This window comes from Urocitellus parryii, chromosome 3 (assembly GCF_045843805.1).
Source record: "Urocitellus parryii isolate mUroPar1 chromosome 3, mUroPar1.hap1, whole genome shotgun sequence".
Classification (NCBI taxonomy): Eukaryota; Metazoa; Chordata; class Mammalia; order Rodentia; family Sciuridae; genus Urocitellus; species Urocitellus parryii.
Genome location: NC_135533.1, coordinates 42,928,793 through 42,953,837, shown reverse-complemented (window position 1 = coordinate 42,953,837; position 25,045 = coordinate 42,928,793). Strand labels below are relative to the sequence as shown.

At 37.5% G+C, this 25,045-nt stretch overlaps 1 protein-coding gene across 1 annotated transcript in view; it reads left to right on the top strand.

Moving 5' to 3' along the window:
* Window positions 1-25,045, top strand: part of Cttnbp2 (cortactin binding protein 2) — a 140,655-nt gene that overhangs the window by 8,900 nt on the left and 106,710 nt on the right. Inside the window, exon 2 of the mRNA XM_026410553.2 lies at window positions 2,534-2,641. Within this exon, the coding sequence (XP_026266338.2) occupies window positions 2,534-2,641 (108 nt within the window). The remainder of the gene's footprint in view (window positions 1-2,533; window positions 2,642-25,045) is intronic.

Sequence of the window (25,045 nt, the reverse complement as noted above, 5' to 3'; positions counted from 1 at the left end):
GAATAAAAGTCTGTCTTTCATCATTGTCAATAAACTGAGTTTATTGGACTTGCGCTGGTAGATTTTCAAAGAATAGGCTCTTAGCCAGTGTCCCACTTCTCCCTACATAAAACATCTGGGATAGTAAAAACAATTGCTGGCCTTTATTTAGCACTTACTTCACTTATGTGTTCTTATTTAATCCTCACAAGAACTTTGCAGAGTAGATGCTAGTGTTACCGTTGTATAGATGAGAAAGCAGAGACTCAACCAAGTTATTGAAATGCTTCTCAAAGTGTCATCCAGCTTGGACCAGCAGCACCAGAAAGAGCTTGCTTATTAGAAAGGCAAACTTACAGCCTCTCTAACAATCAAGAAATTCTGAATCAATTTCTAGAGGTAGAGAGAGACCTGCAGCCTGTTTTTTAAGTTAAAGTCTCCAGGTGATTCTTAAATGCTAAAGTTTTAAATAATATAAGATATAATACTATAGTAGAGTTTGGGACCTGCTATATTGGATTTTACTATTCACAGGGGACATCTCTGAGTTGCCTTCTAAGCTGTGCTGTCCTTCAAACCTGCTATAGGTTTAGCTTGTCTCTTTTTCCATCTTTAGGCCCTGCCTTCCAAATAACTGCTCACTCTAGTGGGTATGTGTAAGAAGAAACAATTTACATAGGAAAATTCTTTTAAAATATTTCTCAAGGGATCCATCTAGGTCTTGTCTGTTTCCCATTTATCATTATGTCCCCCTCCAGATGGCTCTTTTGAAGTGAGATATGACTAGTTCTGGTCAGGTCTTGTGAAAGCCCCTGAAGTTGTTCATGGTCTCTGCTGTGTTTACTCCTGTTTATGCACAAAGACAATCTGGTGGTAGATGTAGGTGCTAAGCCAGTTGTTACTGCACTTACAGATCGCGTTCTGGAATTCTGATACTGTATGATACTGTATGGTCAAGTGTGCACACAAATTATAGCACTTGGTTGGATGTCCTGGTTTTACCATTTACTGGTTACATGATCTGTGTATGTTATCTGACTTCTCTGAGTTGTGGTTTTCCTAACTAAAACAACAGAGATGGTGATGTCATGTGGATTAGATGTCATGTCATTATTTCTTTGAGAATACTTTGAAAACTGTTGGGTGCTATACAAATGTGAAGTAATGTTCTGGAATGCACTGAAGAACAGCTTCTGAGGTTGGGTGTACCAAGAAATTTGGGGATAGATATGAGTTTCCTTCCAAGGATGGGATAGTCAAATGAAAGTTTCCATAGAAGAGAGAAGCATATTGTGTGTTTTTGGAGGACTTCAGTCTTTGGACTCACCCAGACCCAGCTGAGAACACATTAACTGATCTTCTCTCCACTCTATCTGTAATATAGATGTTAGAAGACCTAATTGTAAAAGTTACTGTGAGGAAAGAAGTTGAAGATAAAAGAATTTGGATCCAGTGGTATATCAATGTGATTTAATGCTGTAAGATTGGATGTAGTCATGATGGAAGGAATGTGGAGAACATGATAGGGCTTGGAGAGTACTGTATGAGAAGTTATGACCCCCAGGGCCATTGTGCTGACTCCTCATAGTGCAACTGTGTCTCTGGCAGGCTGACTTGTTCTAGCCTCAGCTCCACACCTAGCCCTCCTCGTAGAATAAGAAGCTACAGGGAATTTGCCTAAGAAAGCACTTCAATAACTTAATTGTAGAGTTCCATAGGCCCAAATAACTATAAGTGGGTTGTGGTTCAGGCTTATTAAAAGTGAATCTGTCTGCAGTGAGCATGTGTATACATGTTGGTGGGGAAGGGTGGGCAGTATGAAGAACACGTTCCTTTGAAATGGGTAACTATTAGTTGGCTCTGTGGATTATTTCCTTTGGAAATGTGAATCTGGGTTTACCTAGTCATTCTACTTTTGAAGAGGAGCCACAATTCTAGAATTATGTATTTATTGATTTGGAGATATTTTCAAATTTCTTTTTTTTTCCTTTTTTTTTTTTTTAATGTAGTTTGAATGCAGGGGAAAGTTTTTCTGTGGCTCAAGTAACGCACATCTGTGGGCCAGATTTGGTTGTAGGTTGCGCACTAGTGGCCTCTGCTGCAGAGTGTTCTATAAACATGACCTGTTATTATTGGGTCTCCTGGAATTTATAATAACCTCCCAGGAGCCTTTATGTTGGGACCCTTCTAAGAATACATCTGTGTTTTCTTTTCTGCCCTCCAACCAGCCCCCGCCTCACCCTGACATATACCAGGCCTGTTTTGACATAACTCCAGGGACTCTAAATGTGTGCCACATAATTTGGAGAGATTCTGATTGAGGTGTGCAGGCAGTCTGGGGAACTATATCTCCTTAGAGGGGAGATTTGAGAAAGCGGCATCATGGCTTTTACCTCTCCTAAAAGATTAAGGTATAGATTGTCTTTAATTTCAACAGCATATTAGCGTCTTTTCTGAACCACTGGGATAAAAAGGACCTATCGTATATCTGTAGAATATATGTATCTTTCTTAAGAAATAGTTTTTCATTGCATTTTTAAATTTTGTGTTATAGAAAAAAGAGTTTGATGTGGACACCCTCAGTAAATCAGAGCTGCGGATGCTGCTAAGTGTGATGGAAGGGGAGCTGGAGGCCAGAGACCTCGTCATTGAGGCCCTGCGGGTAAGAACATTCTGGAGCAAGGTCTCCTTGTGTATCATTCTTTTCTCAAAGGGCCACTAGCAGAGCTGTTTTTAATTTTTAAATCAAATAGATTTGAAATGCTCCATCAGGATAAAATGTGCCCCTCACTCCGGACACCAACCCTTTATAAGCTTGTAAACAAACACTGAAATCAAATGACTCTTTACATGTTGGGGACTGAGAATAAACTGTTGACTATGGAAGGCTTGAGAAGTCAGTTGTATTATTCCAGCAATTTTTTTTTTGTTGTTTCACATACTTATTTGGGTAAAGACAGATTTTTAGAAGACTGGTAATTTAGTTTCTTGCATTGGATATGTTGGCAGTGAGGAAAAATAAAGAGTCATTTATAAAAAAAATGTTGCTGATACTAGATCTTTTTTCTTCCTATATAAATGACAAATAATTTTTTTATTTTCAGAAATTTAGTATTTAAAAAGTCTATAAAAATATCTATATTTACATAAATATATAAATACTTATATCTTTAAATAGGTTATTTTTATCTGATCTTACAATAATTTTAAAACTATTTCCATAGTATTGCAAAGAATATGTTAAATGTCTTGATTTTTCTTTTTGCCGTCAGTATATTTTCACAGAATTGAAGTTGATATAGTAGATGTATGACGACCCCTCAATTTGGTGTCAGAAAAGTGGGGAGTATATTTGTACCATCTGCACACCAATATTGAGCTGAAGGTGTTGCTTTTTGAATAAGTTTAAATAGATGTTTGCAGTTTTGTTATGAGATATGACCATCCTATTCCACATTAGGAACATACATAATTTTTGTTTGTTTGTTTTTTAGTATTTTTTTCAGATGTTGATGAACCTTTATTTATTTATTTATTTATACATGGCACTAAGAATTGAACCCAGTGCCTCGCACATGCTAGGCAAGTACTCTACCACTGAGCTACAACCATAGCCCCAGGAACATACATATTCTTGAATGAACTTGTGGGAGAATTGCTGAGGCAGCACATCACTGAGATGTGTGAATTTCAGCTCAAGGACAGGATAAGGGCCCAGTCACCAGCTAAGGCAAATAGTATAGCCTCTTAAGACCAAACAGAAGGGAAGAGTTCCACCTCCACCTTAGGGATTTTTCTAATCCTTTCTGTTTACATGATAAAGGGGTCAGCGTTGCACACAAAACGTTTGAAAATTTAGTGAAGTCTGTTTTTTTATGTTGCCTTAGAAACCATATCTATTTCTGTTTTTAATTTCTTTGCATTATTATTTATTTTCTTTGCATTATCAAATGTAGGAGTAGAGATAAAGGCTTGATAGTGACTTGCCAAAGAGAACATTTTTCATAGAATCAAGGAATGTCAGAAATCCAAGAAGCCTCACTTGATATCATAGACCAGAGGTTTGCATCCCTATCAGATCTTGTGTCTCATTTTTTATAAAATATTATTTACTATGATTCCCTGAAATTTATGGATAATTGTATGTGTAAGTGAATTATATTAAAAATTAAACCAAATACATGACACAATATACTATGATATAAAGAAAACAGGAAATTAATTATAACTGGATGTATTTCCAACATATGTACTAAAGTATAACTATACTGGAAGGCATGAAAAAGTAGATGGCCTTTTGAACTATGTATACACTAGTTATAAAAGAATTCTGATCCTAGTGTGCCATAACATTGACTCAGATGCAGTGAGGTGACTTTTTAAATCAGAGAATGACTTTAGGTAAAGTTTAGCAAAAGTGTACATTTATGTAGGAGTTGAAACCCTGGAAGATTCAGTTTGTTAAAACAACTTGTTAAGGTACATGGAATTACTCTCCTGGCTTGAATGTGTGAACTGAAGGTTCTAATGAAAGGAATGTGTAGAGGAACATTTCAAAGTTTGGGGGGGACCTAGGACAGTTTCGGGATCAGTGCCCAACCCTTCTCCCTACCCCATAAGGGCCAATTACTGTGAAAACTAAACATGCTCTTGCTTGTATCCATGGCACCTTGGAGGGCACTTGTGGAGCACTGGCTAAGACCAGACTCCTTTGTTTATAGATTAAAACCAACCAAACAAAAAGGAAGCCCAGAGAGATGTTGATCTGTCTAAGATCACAATGTGGTGTGCATGGGAGTCTTCTAGGTTCATTTTCACACAACCTCCCTTGGGGAACTCGGTGTATATGGAGATTTTCAAAAACTTTCTTTTTCTTTAATTATGATGATATGATATATTTACATATTTATGACCCTGTTTTTAAGAATAGGTAATAATGTCATCTTCATATACCAATGGTAGCCAGCATAGACCCTCTGTGGTGATTTACTGATTGACTGTTTATTCCCTGGAGCATTCACCGTAACTACTGAAATATTTACTTATATCCAAATGTGACATTTAGTTGCCTTTCCCTTCCACATTTATTTTTTATTTAATACAATATTTTTATTGAAGGGGAAATTGTATTTTAAAAAGTAGTATTAATTACTTAAATTGAATTGCAAAACTCTGAACTGAAGTCCACTTTAATCTCATAGAAAACATTTTGTCAATGATTGCCTCTCATTCACATGAGATAGCAGTATATCTTTGAATAAGTATGTATGTTCAAATGAAGCCCAGAAGGAAATATTTTGGAGTTTTATTAGAGGATGTGTTAAAAGAGAAGCAGCAATAGCAAGATAGCCACAGAGCCTTTTGAGTTAAATTTAATTGAATATTCAAAATTCGAGTCCACAATTTTATCCAGAAATTAGCAATTCAAGGATAATTGTTCAGATTGCTGTCTTTTGGCCTGCATTTCTTGTCCCCCCTCTTACTACAAGTATTTTTGTTAGTTTCTTAGTCAAAGGGAAACAAAGACAAGATGATGAAAATGATATAATTATAAAACTTTAAAATGACAAAATTATGTGTTTTAGCCTGCATGTAGAGGGTTCAGCCTGCTATCATTAGCATGAGTTTGCATGAATATTTTTTCATTGAAATAGTGACTGTCTTCAGTGGTTACCTTCGGATTTCCTCCATACCTTTTATTTTCTTTTAGGTTAAATAAATGAGAAATGACTGTATTAAAGATATGGCAGTTCTTCCTCCTAACCTTCATTGATAGACTAACTGTATAGTCCAGACTTCCAATTATTGTTTGCATTGAATTTTTTTTAAATTAGCCAGCTCAACAGTTCTTCAGATAGAATGAATTTATAGCTCTGATAACACTGAGGACTATCAGATCATAGAATTGCCTTGTACAAGCAACCGTAGCAAAGAAACCCAATACACCATAGAAATTGATTTCTTTCTTTCTCTCTCTCTCTCTCTCTCTCTCTCTCTCTCTCTCTCTCTCTCTCTCTCTCTCATGACATTCTGGAGTGAGTGATCCCAACTGGAGGGGCAGCTCTATGTTGAGTGGTCATTCAGCAGCCCAGGTTATTTCTGTGTCTTAACTCTCCTTAGGGAGTTATCCTCATCTGTGTGGTTGAAACTGGATCAAAGCCAGCTCCACATCCCAGTGTGTGGTTAGGAGAGAGAGGAAGTGGAAGGCAAGTAACTTCCCTTGAGCACAAGCTTTCTTCTATATAGGGCACTGAGGAGCATTAGAGAGAAATTGTGGACACATCTAGTTGCATAGAAGACTGGAAAATGGCACTGGCTTGCCACTCTGTGGAAGAAGAGGGGACTTTAGAGAACCTTAACAACCTATGAAAGACCAAGAAAGAGGGCTCTTATCCTGGTATAATCATATGAAGCATCCTAGATAGGATAACATAGGATACATATCCTTCTCTCTCACTTTCCCTCAGTAAGTATTTGTTCAGGACGAAGCACATGTAAGTGGAGGTATATTATGCCAAAAATTGTGTCTCTTTAGAAAGTTGTATCCTGACTTAGTATGTTTTAAAAATAATCTGAATAATGTCATTTTGATCCTACTGTTAACTTAGTATGTTCAGAGTTTGCCTGGAATCATCTTTTCAGAAACTTGATCTATTCTTTGAATTCAAAATTCAATGTTAAAGCTTTTAAATGATTTTTTAAAATTAAAATAGGTTTCTCAACTTCATTCCTGTTGATATATGAGACTGGATATTTTTTATGGTAGAGGGAGCCGTCCTGTATGTCACAGATATTCAGAAGCATCCTACCGTGGCCCCTTCACTCATGACAACCAAAGAAGTTCTCCTCATTAGGGAAAAAATGTTGCCCCAACATGTTGCCCTACTTGGGAAACACTGCTTTAAAGCAACACTGGTCAAAGAAATACTGCTTTTAAAAATGTTTGCTAGAATGAATGTAAGAACTCAAAGTTGATTCAAATATGTCACATTATGATACAATGATTTTCTTGTGAAACTTTGACTCTTTAAAACTAAAAGTTAACCTGAAAATGTGCCTTTAGCAAATTCCATGATCCTTTTGAAACATGCCTCATATTTTACTATTTAAAATTATGGTCTAGTTTTTTATGCAGAACTTAATTTTTTTCCTTTTTCTTTCTTTCTTTCTTTTTTCTTTTCTTTTTTTTTTCATACAGTATTGAGGATTGAACCCTGAACCTCATGCATGCCATGCAAGTGCTCTATCACTGAGCAACAGTCCCAGCCCCTAAATGTCTTATTTTTCAAATTGAAAAGTCTTTTATGGTTCATGGCTCAGTGCTGGAATCTTGACATAAAACAGAGGCAGTCTATTTTTGCAGGGCAGGGGATTGAACACAGAACTTCGTGGGTGCTAGGCAAGTGCTCTACCACTGAGCTACATCTCCAGCCCCAAAGGGATATCTCTTTAAGTAGAAGAATGCTTTCACTTCAATTTTCAAAATAGCTACTGGATTGTGTGTTTCTCATATGTTAAATATTGATAAAAGAATGACAGTCTCGCTTTTTATTCATTTCAACATGCAGCCTTTTGTATTTCAAAATTCTCCTAGGAATGCAGACAATTGATTGACCAAGACATATGCCTTTTTTATGCTGTTCATTTTAATGAATGAATGAATGAGTTTGCTGAGCTGAGCTCATGAAAACATAAATTAATTTCTTTCTTTCTCTGCCTGTTGAGATAACACTTTTGCCTGTCTAGAGAAAGGAAGAAGTGTGTTGACCAGATTTTGTGTTGTTTCTGCAGGCAAATCAGTTTTCATAATGTCCAAATAGCTCATGGTTTTTAAAATATCTTTCTTTTTTTGTCCAGTAAGACAAACACAAGAACTATCAATTTTGATTTTTTTAAGAAATTGTATTTTCTCTGAACAGTTATCATTAGTGGAAAAAATAGATGACAATCAGGTAAAAATCCTATTTTTAAATACTGGAATGAAGGTGATGTTGCAACAGATCAAAGTGTTTGTTATAATTTCTGGTCCATTTAATCAGCAATGGAAGTCAGCGAACGATGCTTCCTTGCTGATTATTATCAATACATTATTGATATATTTGTATCTATTGAATATAGATATTTATGATGTCATCATATATTCATGATGTCCTGAATATATAAGAAAAGCAAAGATGAGGCCTTCTTATCTCTGTGATGTACCACTTGATCCACATTGGTTGCAGGATAAAGCCAGGACTACAAATAGGGTGAAACCAGGAATATATTTTAAACACTTTGAAGATTATTACTGTTTGGGGGACTATCCAATGATCAATTCAGAATTACTCCCATGTGACCTGAAAATACAAGGTGTTCCCTTAAGGCATTCTGTTACAATTTAGCCACCTGGTCTTAACATTCAGAGTCTGAAGTACAAGCCTTGAGTTTTTGTGGAAATTTCCCTTATTACACTTATGATTAGTTATGTATCTTGATTATAAGAGGAAATAAGGATATAAAGCAGTACTCTTAAAATTCTGCTTTTCTTATCTATGGCATTTAAAAATATTTAAGATGTATGTTTCTAACTTTCCAATTTTCTGAGTCAAATGTAAATAGTTTTTGAATAAATGAAAAAAAGACAGAAAAAGTCAGATCCCATGTCTCAAGTGGTACTTGAACTGAGTGGAAAAGTCTGTGCATTTGGTCAACTGATATTTATTGTCTTTGTTATGCTCTAGGCATGTTCTGGGCATCAAGGGTACAGTGGAGAACAAGAAGCATTATTTCTTTCCCATGGATCTTAGACTCCAGTGGGGGGGAGATGGGTGTTAAAGTGATCAAAGAAAATCTTTAGACAAATTATATTTACACAGTTTGTTTGAACAAAGAATTGGGCAGTGTACAGAATCAGAAAAGGTTTAGAGAACTCTGCTGGGCAGTGTGAGCAATGATTGTAGACAGAACAAGGATTGGTTGCAGTTAGGCATTTGCCTTGTTTGAATGTGTCTGATCAGTTGGAAGTCTGTGATTGGATAAAACTCAGCTCCTCGTGATTGGCTGATTCTGAGCTGCTTTTAAAATATTTTTTTTAACTTCTAAATTAGGTTTATATTTGTATATATATGGAGTTATGTGGTTGTTTGTTATATAGAAACCCAAAGTATGGAAACAGCTTCAAGCCAATGGACTTCCTGCTTATTTGATTTTAAAACAATAAACAACTTTATCTAAAATGTGGAAGAAAAAGAAGGAATACTGTGAGATAAGGAAAGGAGTGATATTTTAGAATGATTAGGAAAGGCTTACCTGAGGAGGAGACACCTCCTGAGACTTGGCAATGGAGAGAGATCATGAATTTAGGTGGAGAGTCGTTTGGGCAAAAGCGGGCAGCATGGGAAAGAATGGCACAAGATCAGATGAGGAGCTGGGGCCATATAGTGAAGGCCACAGTAAGGCTATATTTGACCCAATATCAGGTGGGGTGCCGTTGGAGTGTTTCCACTTGAGAAAGACTTCAGTTTGATTTACATTTTCTAAAAAAAAAAAAAAATCTTTTCTAAAAATTGCACAATTTTATTGCATTTTATTTTAGCCTCAAATTTATTAAATGTAAATATTTAAAATACACCTCAAGTATGGGGATAAAAGATATGCAGACCTCCCTAGCTGCTAAGCTGACACAGGACTGCTGAGTGGGAACAGAACACCATCAGGCCATCTGAGTTTTTAGTTGTTTCCCTCTCTCCAGGTGTGGAAAACTGGCTTCCTATCACTTTTGTTCCTTGCCAATGGACAGTGTTTTTCTCTAAATTGTTATGATTTAGCTGATTATGATTTTTAGTTAAGATTGGTTTAAATTAATATTGATGAAATTCTCCACTTGACATTTTTTTTGAAAAGGCAAAATTGTATCTTCAGTTTTGTTTTCTCCAATCCACTTCACCTCAGTTCAGATACTTACTTAAAATTTTTTTCTGTTCAGATTTTTATATGGAATAAATTTTATTTTTAAAAGCCCTCTTCTCAGAATTGAAGACAACTGTATATTTCCAATGGTGTACTTAACTGCAAAATCAAATTCCTTCTTATTTCTTTCATCTAGATTTGGGTAAAATAGCAGAAGTTAGCTTCACATAGTGCTGGAAGGGAGTTGGCAAGAAAATATAGGATCTTTCAACAGTGTCTGAATTTTTTTCTGCTCTAATACATCCATGTTGGCCTGTTTTGAATGGGCCATTGCAGTTTTTATGGTCACCTAATGACTCCATACAAAATTGAGATGCTAGAGGGGACAACCTCTTTAACAGACCTGAATCCCTCTCATGAAATTCTCTTATGGGAAATATAATGGAGTTCTCATTCAGTGTCTATATCAAATTATAATTGCATCTCATATGGGCATTAAAATATTGTGGATAATAAACTCTTAGGAAGCTCTTAACTTACCACAGAGTACATCAGCCTAATTTTGTATATTTGAGTGGTAATTTTTATCCATGGTAAAGGTTGAGACTTGCCAAGTCAAGGGGAATAAACCTCCCATATGCTGACATCTGGGCATCCCAGCCATTCTGTCCTCAAGGGGGCCTTTAAATCTCTAGGCAGATGGGATGGGTAGGTACTTTAATATCACACCTCCTGGCCTCACATGCAGATGCATTTGTATTATGAGGAGTGGACAATGTAATATGCCACATGGCACTGCTCATAGTCTCTGTGCACCTTGAAAGTTATAGGACAGATCCTGTTCACTTGCTTCCTGTCTTCTGGAGTGGGTGTTAATGCTTCTTCCTCAGGGTGAACTCACAATTCCTAAGTCACAGACTGCCAGTGTGACACAGGAACCAAAGCTAATCTACTCTGTTAATTTATCTTCACAGCAAGCCTATGGCGAGCTGGGAAACAAGTAGTCATGAAGTCAGAGGGGCATTCTGGATGGTCAGACCACATGCCGAAAGAGTTAGGAGCAGCATCATTTCTGTGGGCTTGAGTTACCACTGTCTGTGGTCCTGGTGGTCAGTTGTGAGAGCATCTTAGAAAAAGAGAAGTGACTTCTATCACTTGTTGCCAGCCAACATTTTTAAAAGCAAAACTTTCAAGTAGGAACTTCAGAAACTTTCAAAGTATATTGGAAATAGTATTATAAGCTCACAATCGTGGGCTCTCCACAGGGTTCCTGCTCTGCCTGAAGGTTGAAGTTTGAGCAAGGCATGGAGATGGAAAAGGAATTAACATTGTTTGGGTTTTGATATGTGCCAGGTACTAGATATGCATTGTCTCTTATTATCACTATAAAATCCTGTGAGGTCCACAATAGTACTCTCACTCTAGGAATGGAGACACTGAGGTACAGAGAATATAAACCAATTTCTGTCTGACTCCTAACCTCTGTTCTCCTCATTCTTTTTCTGCAAAGGCAGTGTTAATGAAACTAAGCATTTTCTTGGAGCTGGGGTCATCATCCATGGATTCTTTATTTTACTCTAAAAGCTGCAAAATCCCAGACCATTTCCCACACACCTGTAATAAATTGTAAATATCAAAAGCTACCCAAAAATCAAAGCAACAAAAAAGATTGTCAATGTTCTGTGTTTAAACATTCATTCACTGCTCCCTTTCAGTTGATTGCAGGTAATTAAAAGCAGAAGTAAATCCTTCAACACTTCTAAGATCTTACCCAATGACAATTATGATAATGTAGAAAAGCATCATTGATTATTAATGTTTTCTTTTTCTCATTAATTATCATACCAAAAGTTTGTAATTTTCTGTAATTAGAATGTGATTTTGTCATCTGATGAGAGAGAACATCTTTCATGCATGTGTGAATGCTGTAGGACCCAAGTTTGCAATAAGGAAATGCAGATTTCCGCATTGACAAGGACACAGTTGCTAAGCACCTGTTCTTTCCCATCCATTACTAAATCCCTTCTCCTGTAGATGCATTTCACTCACTTTTTTTTTTCCTTTAGACTTTGATCAACTTGTTTTTATTTCCTATCCGGAAAAAGAAAAGAACCCGCAGGTAGTAAATTGAGTCATTAAATAGGAATTCAGATTGTTTTCCATGAAAGACTCTTACTGACTTTCTTAAAGATATATAATTCTTTGATTTTTCCTATCAGTAGAAGTTATAGTGAGGGCAGATTATGTAAGCCAGGGTTGTGATACAGGCCCTGTGGATGCAAAGCTGAACATTTTAAGTAATTAGTATGTTCAAATGCAGATGTATCACTGGCCTTGTTAGGAAGTTCAGTTTCCTTTCCCAGAAACCAGTTTTAGATTATTTTAAACATATTTCTAAATAATCCCTGGAAGTTAACATAGTTGAGGATGATTTCCTGTTATGGAGTCTTGGTCAAACAGTGGAACTTCACTGGTATAATGAAGAAGCCAACTCTCATCATTTCTTCTTGTCTATATCAGAGGGTTTCATGTGGTTTTGTGTCCAATGGGAAGGTAATTAGATGTGTTGGGGAATAAGGTGGAAGGAACAGTAGGACACTTAGTGGAAGAGCTTTAGAAACCCTTAATGAGTATTGTTAATATGTTAAACTCTCAATGTGTTTAAATTCAAACAGTTGACAATTGTGATTCACTGTAGGCTGTGGGGTAAGAAAAGAATATGATAAAAATAGTGTTTAAAGGAGATTATGTTAGCCACTTTGGGAAATAGATTGACAGAAAAAGGGAGAAGAGGGATCTGAGTCAGTAATTACCATAGACACTGTTAAAGTGTGTTTCTGTAAAGCTTTGAATTCTGGATGATGGTTCTAAATACAGGTGATATCTTGCGTGGGGGGCAGGGATACTAGCAGGACGTGAAGAGACACGACTGTGAATAAAAATAACTCCTCTAGCATAAGTGTGTGTTATTTTCTAACTGGTGACAGCAAATATTTATTCCTAAAGCAATTTCATCATTAGGGTAGAAACTTTGTTTTCCTTAGGACTTTATGTTTATGTGTAAGTAATTCAGGCATCTGCTCCAGTTCTCCCCAAAGCCTTTTTAGTGCTAGTCATTCAACATTCATCCAACAAATATTTATTGAGGGTATACTGCCATTCCAGGTATTGTATTGGGCACTAGGAAGAGTGTAAGCTAGAGAGTCCTGATACTCATGGGACTTGGTCTAATAAAGAACCCTAACCATTATTACTGGTTCCACTTCTACCAAGTGCAACAATTGAAAAGTACCCAGGCACTAAGATCATGTACCATAATCAATAGGGTATTTTTCTAAGATCTTTTATAAAAATAGGTGAGAGTAAAAATACTAAAAACTAAGCAAAATAGGAAGATTTTAAATAAATTTTATAAAAAGAAAAACATGTTTCTTTGGTTTGATCTCCATTGGCTTATGTTTCCCTAGATTTTGTACAACTTCTGTAAGCTGTTTCTTTTTGTGTAGCCACAATGTCCTGTTTCCTTTTGCTCTCTCCTCTGCAGATGATGGCCTTTGGACTCCTTGCTTTCCAAAGTGGATATTAGTTTCCCCTATTTATCATTCATTGGGGTACTTCAGAATACAGAGCAGTATGGCTGTTTTAACCTTGGTGACTTACAGAGGTGTTTTTCTGCTTGTCATTTTTTTTTTTTTTTTTTTTTTTTTTTTTTTTTTTTTGGTACTGGGGATTGAATCCAGGGGCACTATTGAGTCACATCTGTAGTTCTCTTGGAGTTCAGATAACAACACGCTCCAGCTTCCTTGTCATACAGCCTGGGATACAATAGTGAGCACCCTAAGAGACAGGAAGGAGAATCTGCCTGGTCCTTATTAAAGCCTAGATGACAGTCACTTTTCTTTATATTTTATTGGCCAAGTAGTCTCAGATTCAAGGTAGAGACAGAGACCTGACCAGATTTTTTAATACCTTTAGGGTACTGCTACTATTATTTGCTGAGCCCTTACTACCAAACATGGTATTTAGTATTTGATGTCAGTTATCTCATTTAATCCTCACAAGTGTCCTTGGAAGGAGATACTATTGTTATCTCACTTTAAGTCTCATAGTTAAGTACTGTGTTCTGTAACACATAGCTGATAAGTATCTAGCACAACTTGGGCCCAGGGTTTTTAATTCCAAGTGTGTCTTCTTAACCACATTCTTATGTAATTTATGGAAGAAAGCTAGCTAATAGTGACTGGATTATAAGACAAAGCAGGCTTGTGTGTTGCAGTAAAGCACATATGAAAGAATTCTGATGAAGGTAAATTATGGATGGTTTCTGGGAAAAGGTGGCATTCCAGGAGTCTTAAAGAAGGAGCACATTAGTGAACAGAGCAATGAGAGGTATACTTGAATTAAAGACAGCATAAGCTCAAGATTTGAGTGTTCTCTGATTACAAAGGTAACTGATACTGGAGCACAGGTGCTTAGACTGATGGAGTGGGACATAGAATGGGCTCTATCAAGGAGGTTTTCAGTGGCAACCTGAAGCATGTATATGCTTAGTATGATAGTATGAGTTGTTGAAAATTATTAAGGAAATAGGAACTTCATTGGTCCTGCAAGTGTGGTTCCAAACCAGCAGCAACACCTCACAACTTGTTAGAAATGCAGATTATTGGAACATATCACCCCAGACTCTGAGGATGGTGCAAAGCATTCTGTTTTCACAAGCCCTCCAGGTGACTCATGCAAGCCCAAGTTTCAGAACCACTCATCTGAGGGCCTGTCACTCATTGTAAATCAGGCACATTTTGTATAACCTTTGTCATAGTGCTGGTTAGGTGTTAGGGATTGAAAGGCTTTCTGCTCTGTAATCAGCAGGGCAAGCAATTTGGTGACTAAAGCCGATCCCATCTCTCAAGAGTTACATCTGTAACTGGTCCACATAAGATTTAAAGTGGAATTAAAATAACAAAAATGGAAGAATATGAAACAAAGGGACTAGAACAATGGCTGACACATCTTTCAGTCATAAGATCTTTTTTCTTTTAATGAACTCTTACTTGAGGTCCAGAACGAAAACCAGAACTTGAACTGCTGAGTTGAAGCAAAAGTTTGGGATTTGATGCTTCCTGGTAGGGAAAATAAAATGAGAATAGGCCAAGTCACATGATTTGTGTTATATCTGAGTCCAGTGGAAACATTGCAATTATTGCCTCAGGAAAAGCAAACTCCTCTGGGGACAGGTCTGAAATTTCTTCTGTGCCTCTTCAATTTGGAGGTGTTAGTAAACTGGTCACCATTGTTTTTAGCAAAACCCACATAAAAATGTGATAGCTGGGTGTAAATGAGTGCTTTTGCATACTATTCATAGACGAAATGAAAAGGAGGTTAAGTGAAGGTGAGAGGTGGGCCATGAACTGGCCCTTCCCTAGCTCCTCTAAGTCAACAGAGGGGCTGTGTGCCCTTCCAACCATTTGACAGGATGGTCTGATACCATTTGCTAATGGTTCCTCGTTTAACCATTTTTTGTTCCTCATTTCATTCTAAGCAAATATATCATTTCTATTCAAATGTGGTTAGGCAAAGCAGTATTTATGAAAAAAAAATTTGAATGTGGAGCAAAACCATGAACAGAGTTATATCAATGTTCCTAAAAGAAAATGAGAGTTGATGTCAACTAATTGGGGCTTATGATAGTTTTTCCCAGAATGTATGGTGACTGCCAGTAATGCAAATGTTTTTCTATTATGAATTTATGAATATGCTTTAAGTACTATTGGTTGTCATTAGATGAGCATTTCCTATATGCTGAAATAATTTTGTTGAGTATTACCTCTAATCAAACTTACTGGAATTTCATCAGTTTTTACATGCTTGCTTTTGGACTTGCCAACACCAGTTCATGGTTCTACTTTTTATTGCTTTGAAAATTTCTGCTACATTTTTTTTTCTAGCACTCCTCAAATGACTTAGAATGTTATAAGCACTTTGGTAACCCTGTGATCTAAAATTTTGTTATTCAGCTCTTTCTTCCTACCAGAGAACTGTCTGTGGTCTTTTGTTGGGCCTGGTTGCTGTGTTTCTCTGGTGTCTCTAGAGTCTCAAATTGTCTCTAAGTCAATTTGTTTTTAAATCATAACTAACCAAGTATAACTTTTGGTAAACTTTCACTAAAATTTTTGCTTCATACCAAGTTAAGCTATCCTTTTAAAAAGAGAGACTTATGAGAGGATATTAAATTACACAAATATTTGCTTAAAAAAATCATAGTATTCAGGAAGCTGGCTTTTAAATTGTGATACTTTAGCTGAGGGATGAAGATTACCAGATAGCAATAATGGAAAGTTTTTAACATTTGCATTAGCAAAAATATTTATGGTAACTAAACTACATCAGCCTTGTAAATTGCAACAGTGGCTCCAATGGATGTTCAAAATGTTTCTTCATTAATTTTCTTTTTAATTGGATTGATAATATTGTGTGAGAATTTATATAGGCCATATCTCATTTTCTTTCCTTTTTTTTTTTTTGTACATGATCTCAGGGAGCAAGATGGGATTAGGCTTTCTCTGTGATCCCATTTTCCTAATAATTGAATTTTAATTCTTCATCTACCAGAAAGTTATACTTCCTTTTCTTCCTGGAAGCATGTATCCTTTGCTTGTTAAATTACTGACTTAAAATTTTCAAGCTGGTATGGTGGTACAAACCTGTGATCCCAGCTACGAGGGAGAAAAATGAAGATTACAAGTTTTAGGCTGACTTGGACAACTTATTGAGACCATGTCTCAAAAAATAAAAAGATGTAGGGATATGACTCAGTGGTAAAGAGTCCTTGGGTTCAATCTCTTATACGGGGGGGAAGGACAGAAAAAAATAACCTCCAGTAATCTCACCACCATAACATAGTTAGAATCAGGTTATACAACACAGGTTTAGATTCTTCACATTTTAATCAAGCATTTTAAATATTTTCAGTCTTTCTTACATTCATAAATCATAGTGTATTTTATATGATTGAAGAATCAGAACCTTATTTATCCTCTGTATTCTCTTATTGGCTGTTTTTCTGTTGGCTATGAGCTGAGATGATACTTAAAATATTTAACAACAAAAACCATGCAGGCACCAGTGAATCAGGAAGGATGCCTAACTAATCACAACAGATTATGTCCTTTACACCATCTAGATACATGCTGGTGAACAACAAGCCTTCAACATTCTACCTTAGAAAGTCCTTCATTGGTGAACACAACCCAATTGAATACATTTTTGCTTGTAAAAATGTTATCTTAATGAACATTGATAGAGCCTGTTTTGATTTTAGACTACCTGAAACATGTAATTTAGATGAGTACAATTGTAAAGGATATAATTTGCAAGGAATTTTAACTGCTATTCTATTTAAAATATTGTTTTCTCTAATTATCAAAGTAATAAATGATCTCTGTAGACTATCTTCTACAGCACAAAAAAGGGAACTTACCCATCACTCAGAAGTAACCATATTCCTCTGCACTAATGAACACATCTCTCTCTCAAAAAACAAAAAAAAAAAAAGTGGGGGAACTATGGTCTATATAGTAACCTGCTTGCTTTCTCAATATATTGTAAGCATGTCCCTAGATATTCTTGAGCATTAAGGATCTTTAATTACTGAGTATCAGTTACTTAATAAAACCTCAATTGTCCTGACATTTCCTTACTCATTTAGATTGCTGCAATTCCTCTTTTGCGTATGTCCCCAATTCTCTTGGTCTCTCTAGACAAAATGCTGGTGCTTGTTAAATTAAACTTTCTGCCTACCTCATGTTCACACGAGACAGCTGTGCAAGGTTGCAGAGGCACCTCCCACCTTGCTGGCTGGTCTCACTTTTAAACTCATGACCATACCCTCTTCATGGCCTTTTGTGCTGCTTGGGAATTGGATGACATTTCTTGGTGCGTTTACTTGCCTCTTAGATTCGTGTACACTTGCTTCCCTCTCCTGAGACCTTACATGCCACTTCCCTTTGCTTCACTCTCAGCTGCTTTCAGTTTCTCTGAGCAGAAATAAAGGATCCACCCTTTCCCATGGTCACAGCAACCAACTCCCTGTCACCCCTACTCACAAACTCTTCCTCCTCACACTCCGGGCAGACCACCCATGTTCATGGCTCAGGTGCAGCCAGCCATCATGTGCTTGGTTCTGTGTCCTCTCTCAGGAGCAGGGATACCTCTGTTTTGTATTATCATATTTTTTTTCCTCAGATCTACCCTGCATACCCTCTAGCCATTATGGTATTTTGTTGTGCCCTTTTACAGTAAAATACCTTGCAATTGTTGCTACTAACTGACCACAATTTCTTTTCTTCCATTCTGCTTTGAATCTATTCTAGTCAGGTTTCTGCGAACACTGTTCTAACTGAAAGTCAGTTCATTTTTTGTAGTTGTGGGGACTAACTGTGGAGTAAGACTTGGTTCCTCTGTTTTTTTCCCATTCCCCTATCCCACCCCTAAATCTTGATGGCTCTAATTTAAACTCCAAATCGTGCTTCTCATATTCTCCCCTGATACAGCCCTAGTGTCCCTTTGCTGCTTTAAGAAATGATCACAAATTTTCTGCTTGAAAGCTACAAAAATTATCTCCTGAAGCTCAGAAGTCTAAAATGAGGTGTCAGGGCTGCATTTCTTCTGGTTCTATAGAAGAATCCACTTCCTTGTTTTAGGTGGAAGCTGCCTGCATTCCTTGACCAGTAGTCCCTCCTTTCATCTTCAAAGTCAGCAGGGTAGTGTGTTCCAAACTCTGTTTCTCTCTGACCTCAGCTTCCATGTCACATCTCTTTCCTCTGACTTGAAAGCTTCCTCTTACAAGAACCCTTGGAATTAGATCTGTCCCATCCAGAATAATCTGAGATAATCTTCCCATCTCAAGATCCTTAACTTGACTATATGTGCACAGCCATTCTGCCTTGTTTGGTTAATCTGCTTGGTTTCGGGGTTTTTGTTGTTGTTTGTTTTTGGTACTAAGGATGGAACACAGGGACTCACTTATGCTAAGCAAGTGCTCTACCTCTGAGCTGTACCCCCAGCCCTTTCCATTTTATCTTGAGACAGTGTATTGCCTTGGCTAAACTGCCTAAACTGGCATCAAACTTGCAATCCTTCTTCCTTAGTTTTCAGAGTAGCTGGGATTAATGGGTGTGCACCATCGCATCCACAAGGTAATGTATTCACAGATTCCAGGGATTAGGGTGTTGACATCTCGGGGATCATCTTCCTGACTACCCCAACTCCTCCATCCATCTTGTTTTAATAGCCTTTTAATGGGTCTGCTGGCTGTGCAATTACCCCATTATAGTCTATTTCCGTAGTAACCACAGTGATCCTGGTAAAACAGGTCATATCTTGTCACCCTTTAGCTCACAGCTGCCTTGGATGGTCATTTTTCTCAGAGTAAAAGGCAGAGGCCTTCCAATGGCCTTGAAGTTGCATGATCTATACTCCTGATGTTGTTGGAACACCCAGTATTACCTTTCTCTTATTCTCTGAAGTCCTGTTGACCTTTGCCCTGCCTAGACTGGGGTTTTATGTGTGTTTTCTGTGGCTGGAGAGCTTCTCTCTGGGGCCCTGGACATGGAACTGCTTCCCCATCTGTTTAGGGGTCTGCTGAGATTTCCACTTAGGAAATATATATATTTCTGTGAAGCCAGGAATACTTTACTTTGTTATCACCCACTTCTCCTTCACCCCCTTATCCTCTTCCTCCTTTTTGGCTGACCCGCTGATTTAAAACCACCGTTTCTGTCCACGCCACATGCACTCCTCAGCCTCCTTTATGGCTTCGGGGTTGAGCTCCATTGCACACATCACCATCTGATGTGTTTTCACTTAGTGTTTGTTTTCATTTTTCCATTAGAGTGTAAGCTCTATGAGGGATTTTGTTTTGTTCACTACTCTATTGTACTGGGTTCTTATTGAGTAAATGGAGTTAGAATGATTCCACATTGCCTTTTAAATATAAGTGAATCTTTATGTCAAGAGCACTAGACTGATGAGTATCATATAAACTTATACTTTTTACCTTTTCCTTGCTGTAGAGAAATATTCTTTTTTCCCCCTAATTTTAGGTGAATATATTTTTTCTATGTCTATTTTCTTTGTCTATAGATGGTAGAACCCCTGGCCAGGACACTTATTACTGTTGTGTGCTTGAATATATATATTTCTGTGAAGCCAGGAATACTTTACTTTGTTATCACCCACTTCTCCTTCACCCCCTTATCCTCTTCCTCCTCTCTCTTCTTTCTTCCCTCTTCCCTTCTCTCTCCTCACTTGTCTTTTTCTCCCACTTCTTCCCATAGTATACATACAATGGTTAGTGGTTAATGTGGTACCAGGAAGCCTAGAAGAGCTTCTGAGAAACTGTGGTCCTACCCAGGTGACTCCTTCCCCTGAGGTCTCCTGCTTGCTATCACTAGGGCCAGGGCAGCTGCTCTTTATTTTGTCTCTCAGTTCCAGTGCCCTTGTAGTTGCACCGTACTGATTGCTACCCAATGTGGATTCTAATGCCAACTACAGGATTGTCCCTGTTCTGTAGCCTCCCCCTCCTCCTCTTCCTCTTCCTCCTCCTCCTTGACTTTCTCTTTTAATACCTCGTCATGTTTCAGCCACTATCAAGAGAAAAGTGGTCATATTCATCAAGCCTTTTGTTTTTCCTGAATTCTCATGAATATAATTTCTGGTGGGGAGGAGGGGTTCAATCTGAAAGCCATAACTTTATATCTAGCCTGGTTTTATCTGTAGAAAGGTATTGGGCAAAGGTGTTTGGGGTCCTGAGGCACCACATTGACATTTGATGTTTGGAGGGTGCTTTTCTCTCATGATTTTTCTGGAATAAATTCAGATAGAGGATTCTTCATTCTCTGTAGCAAACCTGATTCAAGGTTGAAATGTTCCAGAAAGAATAATGAAAGAAAGGAAGGAGATGCAAGGGAAATAAAGACAACAAAGAGCAGAGTTTAGACGAGCAACTGTAAAGATATGGCTCAGGGTCTCCGGGACCATTGTAAGTAGTTCATGAAGTCAAAATATTTTTTAAAATAATAGTAGATATTTTCTGTTTTCACTCTCTGTTTCTCCTGAGGATGCATTGGAGCTTTCCAATGGTGATAGTGGTGTATGATTTCACAACATATGGTATAGGAAGAAGCAGGTACGAGAATATTGCTATCTTTTATTAAGCCATAAGCTAAAGAAATATGCAAGTACACAACAATGACTTTCTTCTCAATAAACTTTTTTAGGTTAGATAATATAGCAATTTTTAAAATAACATGTTCTTTTATGTTAATGTGTAATCAATTTATTATTGTTTTAAAATAAATTAGTGAGTTAATTTTTTTTCAATTTTAACTTTTAAAAAGGTAATTAGAAATAGCTGTAACTCTTGGAAACAAAAGTTCTTCGTGTCTTTAATAACTTTTATGAATGTAAAGGGTCCTGAAATTAAAAAGTTGGAGAAGCACTTGTCTGGAAATTTTGACTTTTGAAATACACTTTACTCACATTCAGCTGTGTCCTAGTCTCAAAGCTGGGGTGTGTGATTCCCTCAGTGAGGACAGGCGCTTGATTTCTTGGTTACTTGGGGTTTGTCCTTTGCATTCAGATTTCTACTAGAGGACATAACTGGTAGTAACAACCTGCAGGAGAATCCCAGACTCTATTAAAGAGATAAGAGCCATCCTCTATAGCCCCAGTCAGTGAACCAAATGAGCTGCTAGTGTGCCCTTCACCTGAGGCCTCTGTGTAGTCATAGTATGCAGTTATAGGGAAGGCATTGGAGAGACAGGGAAAGGGCTTTTATTAAATCGTGTCATGAACCTGTCCCTGACTTGATGCTGGGGATGCTGACAGGATCAGAACTATTCTTTGACTCTTTTTGATCAAAAGATTGTTTGTGGCTAAAGGTTCTACTCTTCCACAAAATATATATAAATTTTTCCCCTTCTGGGTTGTTTCTGGAACTAGAAAGTTTTCAAAAGCCTATAGGTTCAGTAATTCTGGATGCTTAGTTATGGTTTTGCTCTTGCAGCCTTCAAAAGCCATTAAAATATGCCCTAAATATTTATGGATTGTCTGAAGGGGAGGGGGAATGTGTATGTATGCATGTGGTAATGTTTGTATGTATATACACTCATGAGAACATATGCATATGCACCTCCTGTAAATCAGAGTTAGAAGAATTGAGTCATAGCTTTACAAATTTATGTTAATCAGATTTGATTATTTGGCAGTTTACTATTAATATTGTTATTAGAGAAGAAAATCTGACAGAAAGAACTGTTGTAAAAATCATTTTAGGGAGATTGTACAGAAGTAAACATATTTGACTCTGTGACACCCAGAGGTAGTTGTACTGTAGATGGCAAAGCTGAGGCATACAGAGATAAGCAGTGTGACCAGAGTCTCACAGCAGGTTAAGACCAGAGCAGGAGGTAGAACTATATGTTAATGAATTTTAAAAGTGTGTGTGTGTCTAAGGGGAAGAATTACCTGTGGTCTTTCTAAGTGACCTTCCAAAACAGGTGCCAGATAGGCACACTAGACTCTTCAATAGTCATATTGTTAATATCAGCGCCTTTGCTCATGTTTTGTGCTGGCATTTGTTACTAATAGGCCCACTGTCCTGTTTGGGAAGCTGCAGCTCAAGCAGCTTAACTCTGTTGGTCCTGGTGGCAGAATTCTGATCTTTAGGCTCAAAGTCTAGAGGTTGGTTGGTTTGTTTATCTCTCACATTACCCTGATGGTTGCTGACATCAGTGATGGGCTCTGCTGCTTGGGGGGAGGGCTTTGTAAAAGTCCTATTATTATGCAGTGCTGCCAAGCATCTTGTTAGATAATGCCCAGGTGGACTCTACCTCTCTGAGGCTAATGTTTCAGATGCCATGGCTGTAAAACAAACTATACCAAAATCTTGTGGTTTAAAGCAATGATGTACTAATGTTCAGATCTCTGGGGGTTGGCTCAGTTAGTGTGTGGGATAGGGAGTAGGAGATGAGGCTGAGAAGGCAGATGGAGGCAAGATGATGAGGGAGATTGTCTGGGCGCCGTAAGGTGGATGTCACTTTTCAGAGGCCCCTAGCTCATCCTTTTTAAATAGGTCATTGATATTTCCTTCACTGAAGGAAACTAGTTAGGACAAATGACAGGAAGAGTATAAGAGCAAAAAAGGATCCAGGATGTACTGAGAGAGGGGAAGGGAAATCAGAAAAATTTGGAAAAGATGCTGCCAGTAAGAGTTGGTGAGAAGAGCAATTGTAGTGTATTATTAGGCTGGCAGATATTATCAAGTGAACATTTGGTGGTTATTGGTGGTAATGTTATTATAATAGGGCAGAATTCAGTGCCTTATTTTTAGGGAATTTTTTTTTCTTGTGACAGAAACCAAATAACTCCCAAGGAACATATTGGCTCATGTAACTGAAATTTTTTTAGGACTAAATCTAACTTTTAGGTATGGCCAGACCCAGAGATTATATGTCAATTAGAATTCAATCTTACTGTCTCCATTTCTCAACCATGATTTCTTCCAGTTAACTCTACTGAGGCAAAACAAAACAAAACAAAACCAACCAAACAAACAAAAAACCCCAAAAGCAAACAATAACAAAAACATCTGACCCTGTGAGCTCATTTTGCACAAGAGTGCATATTTATTAACCCTCTCAGTCCATATTCTTAAAGATCACTGTCAATCACTTTTATGAAGAGAACCTGGTGTGGAGGGAGAGCATGAAATAATACAAAGTTAACAGCAGTTCTTAGTTTGCTAATCCAAGAGCATGACTTCTGCTTGATCTTGAAAGCAGCATGAGAATGTGGAGAATTAGCCTTGTTAGCCAAGCCTCTTCTAACCCACATCTAGCTCAGTCTGGGCAACTTTTTAAGTGGTATATCAATTATCCTCTCTTCTTGAGAATGACAGAATACATTGTAACATGCTCTGCACTGATCATTGATTATCTCTCCATGCCTTATAGCAATCCTGTGATTTAGGCATTATTTTTCTGTGTTTGGCACATAAGAAACTAAGGTTTGGAGTGGTTAGCCATTTAACACAGACTACAGCCAGGAAATTTTAGAGCCACAATTCAAATCCAGCCAATTGGAACCCAGAGCCCCCATACTGGACTGAGTTATGTGGCTGTGCATCCCTATGATCTCCAGTGTCTTTCCAGATGTTCAGTTACACCCCTCACCTTTTATTTGTTTTGTTTGTTCATTTATTTATTTACTTATTAAATACATGGCAACAGTGGAATACATTACAATCCTTATTAGCTTTAAGCAAGATGAACATATAAATTTCTGTGCATACCTTTTATGTGGACAAGATGATGATAACTCACCATGCTGTCCTTAGAGTGCAGAGAGAGGATCATTCCTACAAACATTTAAATGCACTTTTGCACTGTCCCAGGCAGGAGGCTAGGTATTCAGAGTATCCATTCACATGTGGCAGCTGGCCTGCTCAGGCTTAGAGTTCCACTTGAGGATGGAGCAGCATAAGCTATTTTCCCTCTTATTGATGGGACATCACTTGCTATCTCAAAGAACTGAATAGTCTGGGAGGGGCAGTCTCTTCCTCATCAGTGAGGTCTCATATGGAAAAACACAAACAATATAGAAATAAGAAAATATAGTTGATACAAAGCTCAGGAGGTGAAGAGGAGGTAGGTGGTAGTATGTAAGAAATGAGAGTAGAGAATAATATACATCATACAATTCACATCATAGAAGGCCTTGAGAAATGCTTGGGCTTGATTATCGAGTCTTGAAGAGTTCTCAACAAAGTGAGAAATGAAGTCTCAGATCTGCACGGTGGCGCAAGCTCTCTTATCCACAAGATAGGAAAGTTGGTTGCAGGGACATCAGATCTGGAGATGTGGAGACCAAACAGGACTATTGTGAAAGATGAAAAGGACTAGAGTAACTCTATGGTCACTGAGAGAGGAAGGGAGAGAGAAAGAGAGGGAGGGAGATATACAAGCAGTATTTAGGATGCAGTAATTATATACCTCGATTGATTAGCCCTGGATTAGAGAGGAGGGCTTTTGGAAGCTGACATCTCAGTGACACTCTGGTTTCCATATGAAAACCATAACAAGGTCTGCAATGGATTGTATAGGAAAGTTGATGGAGA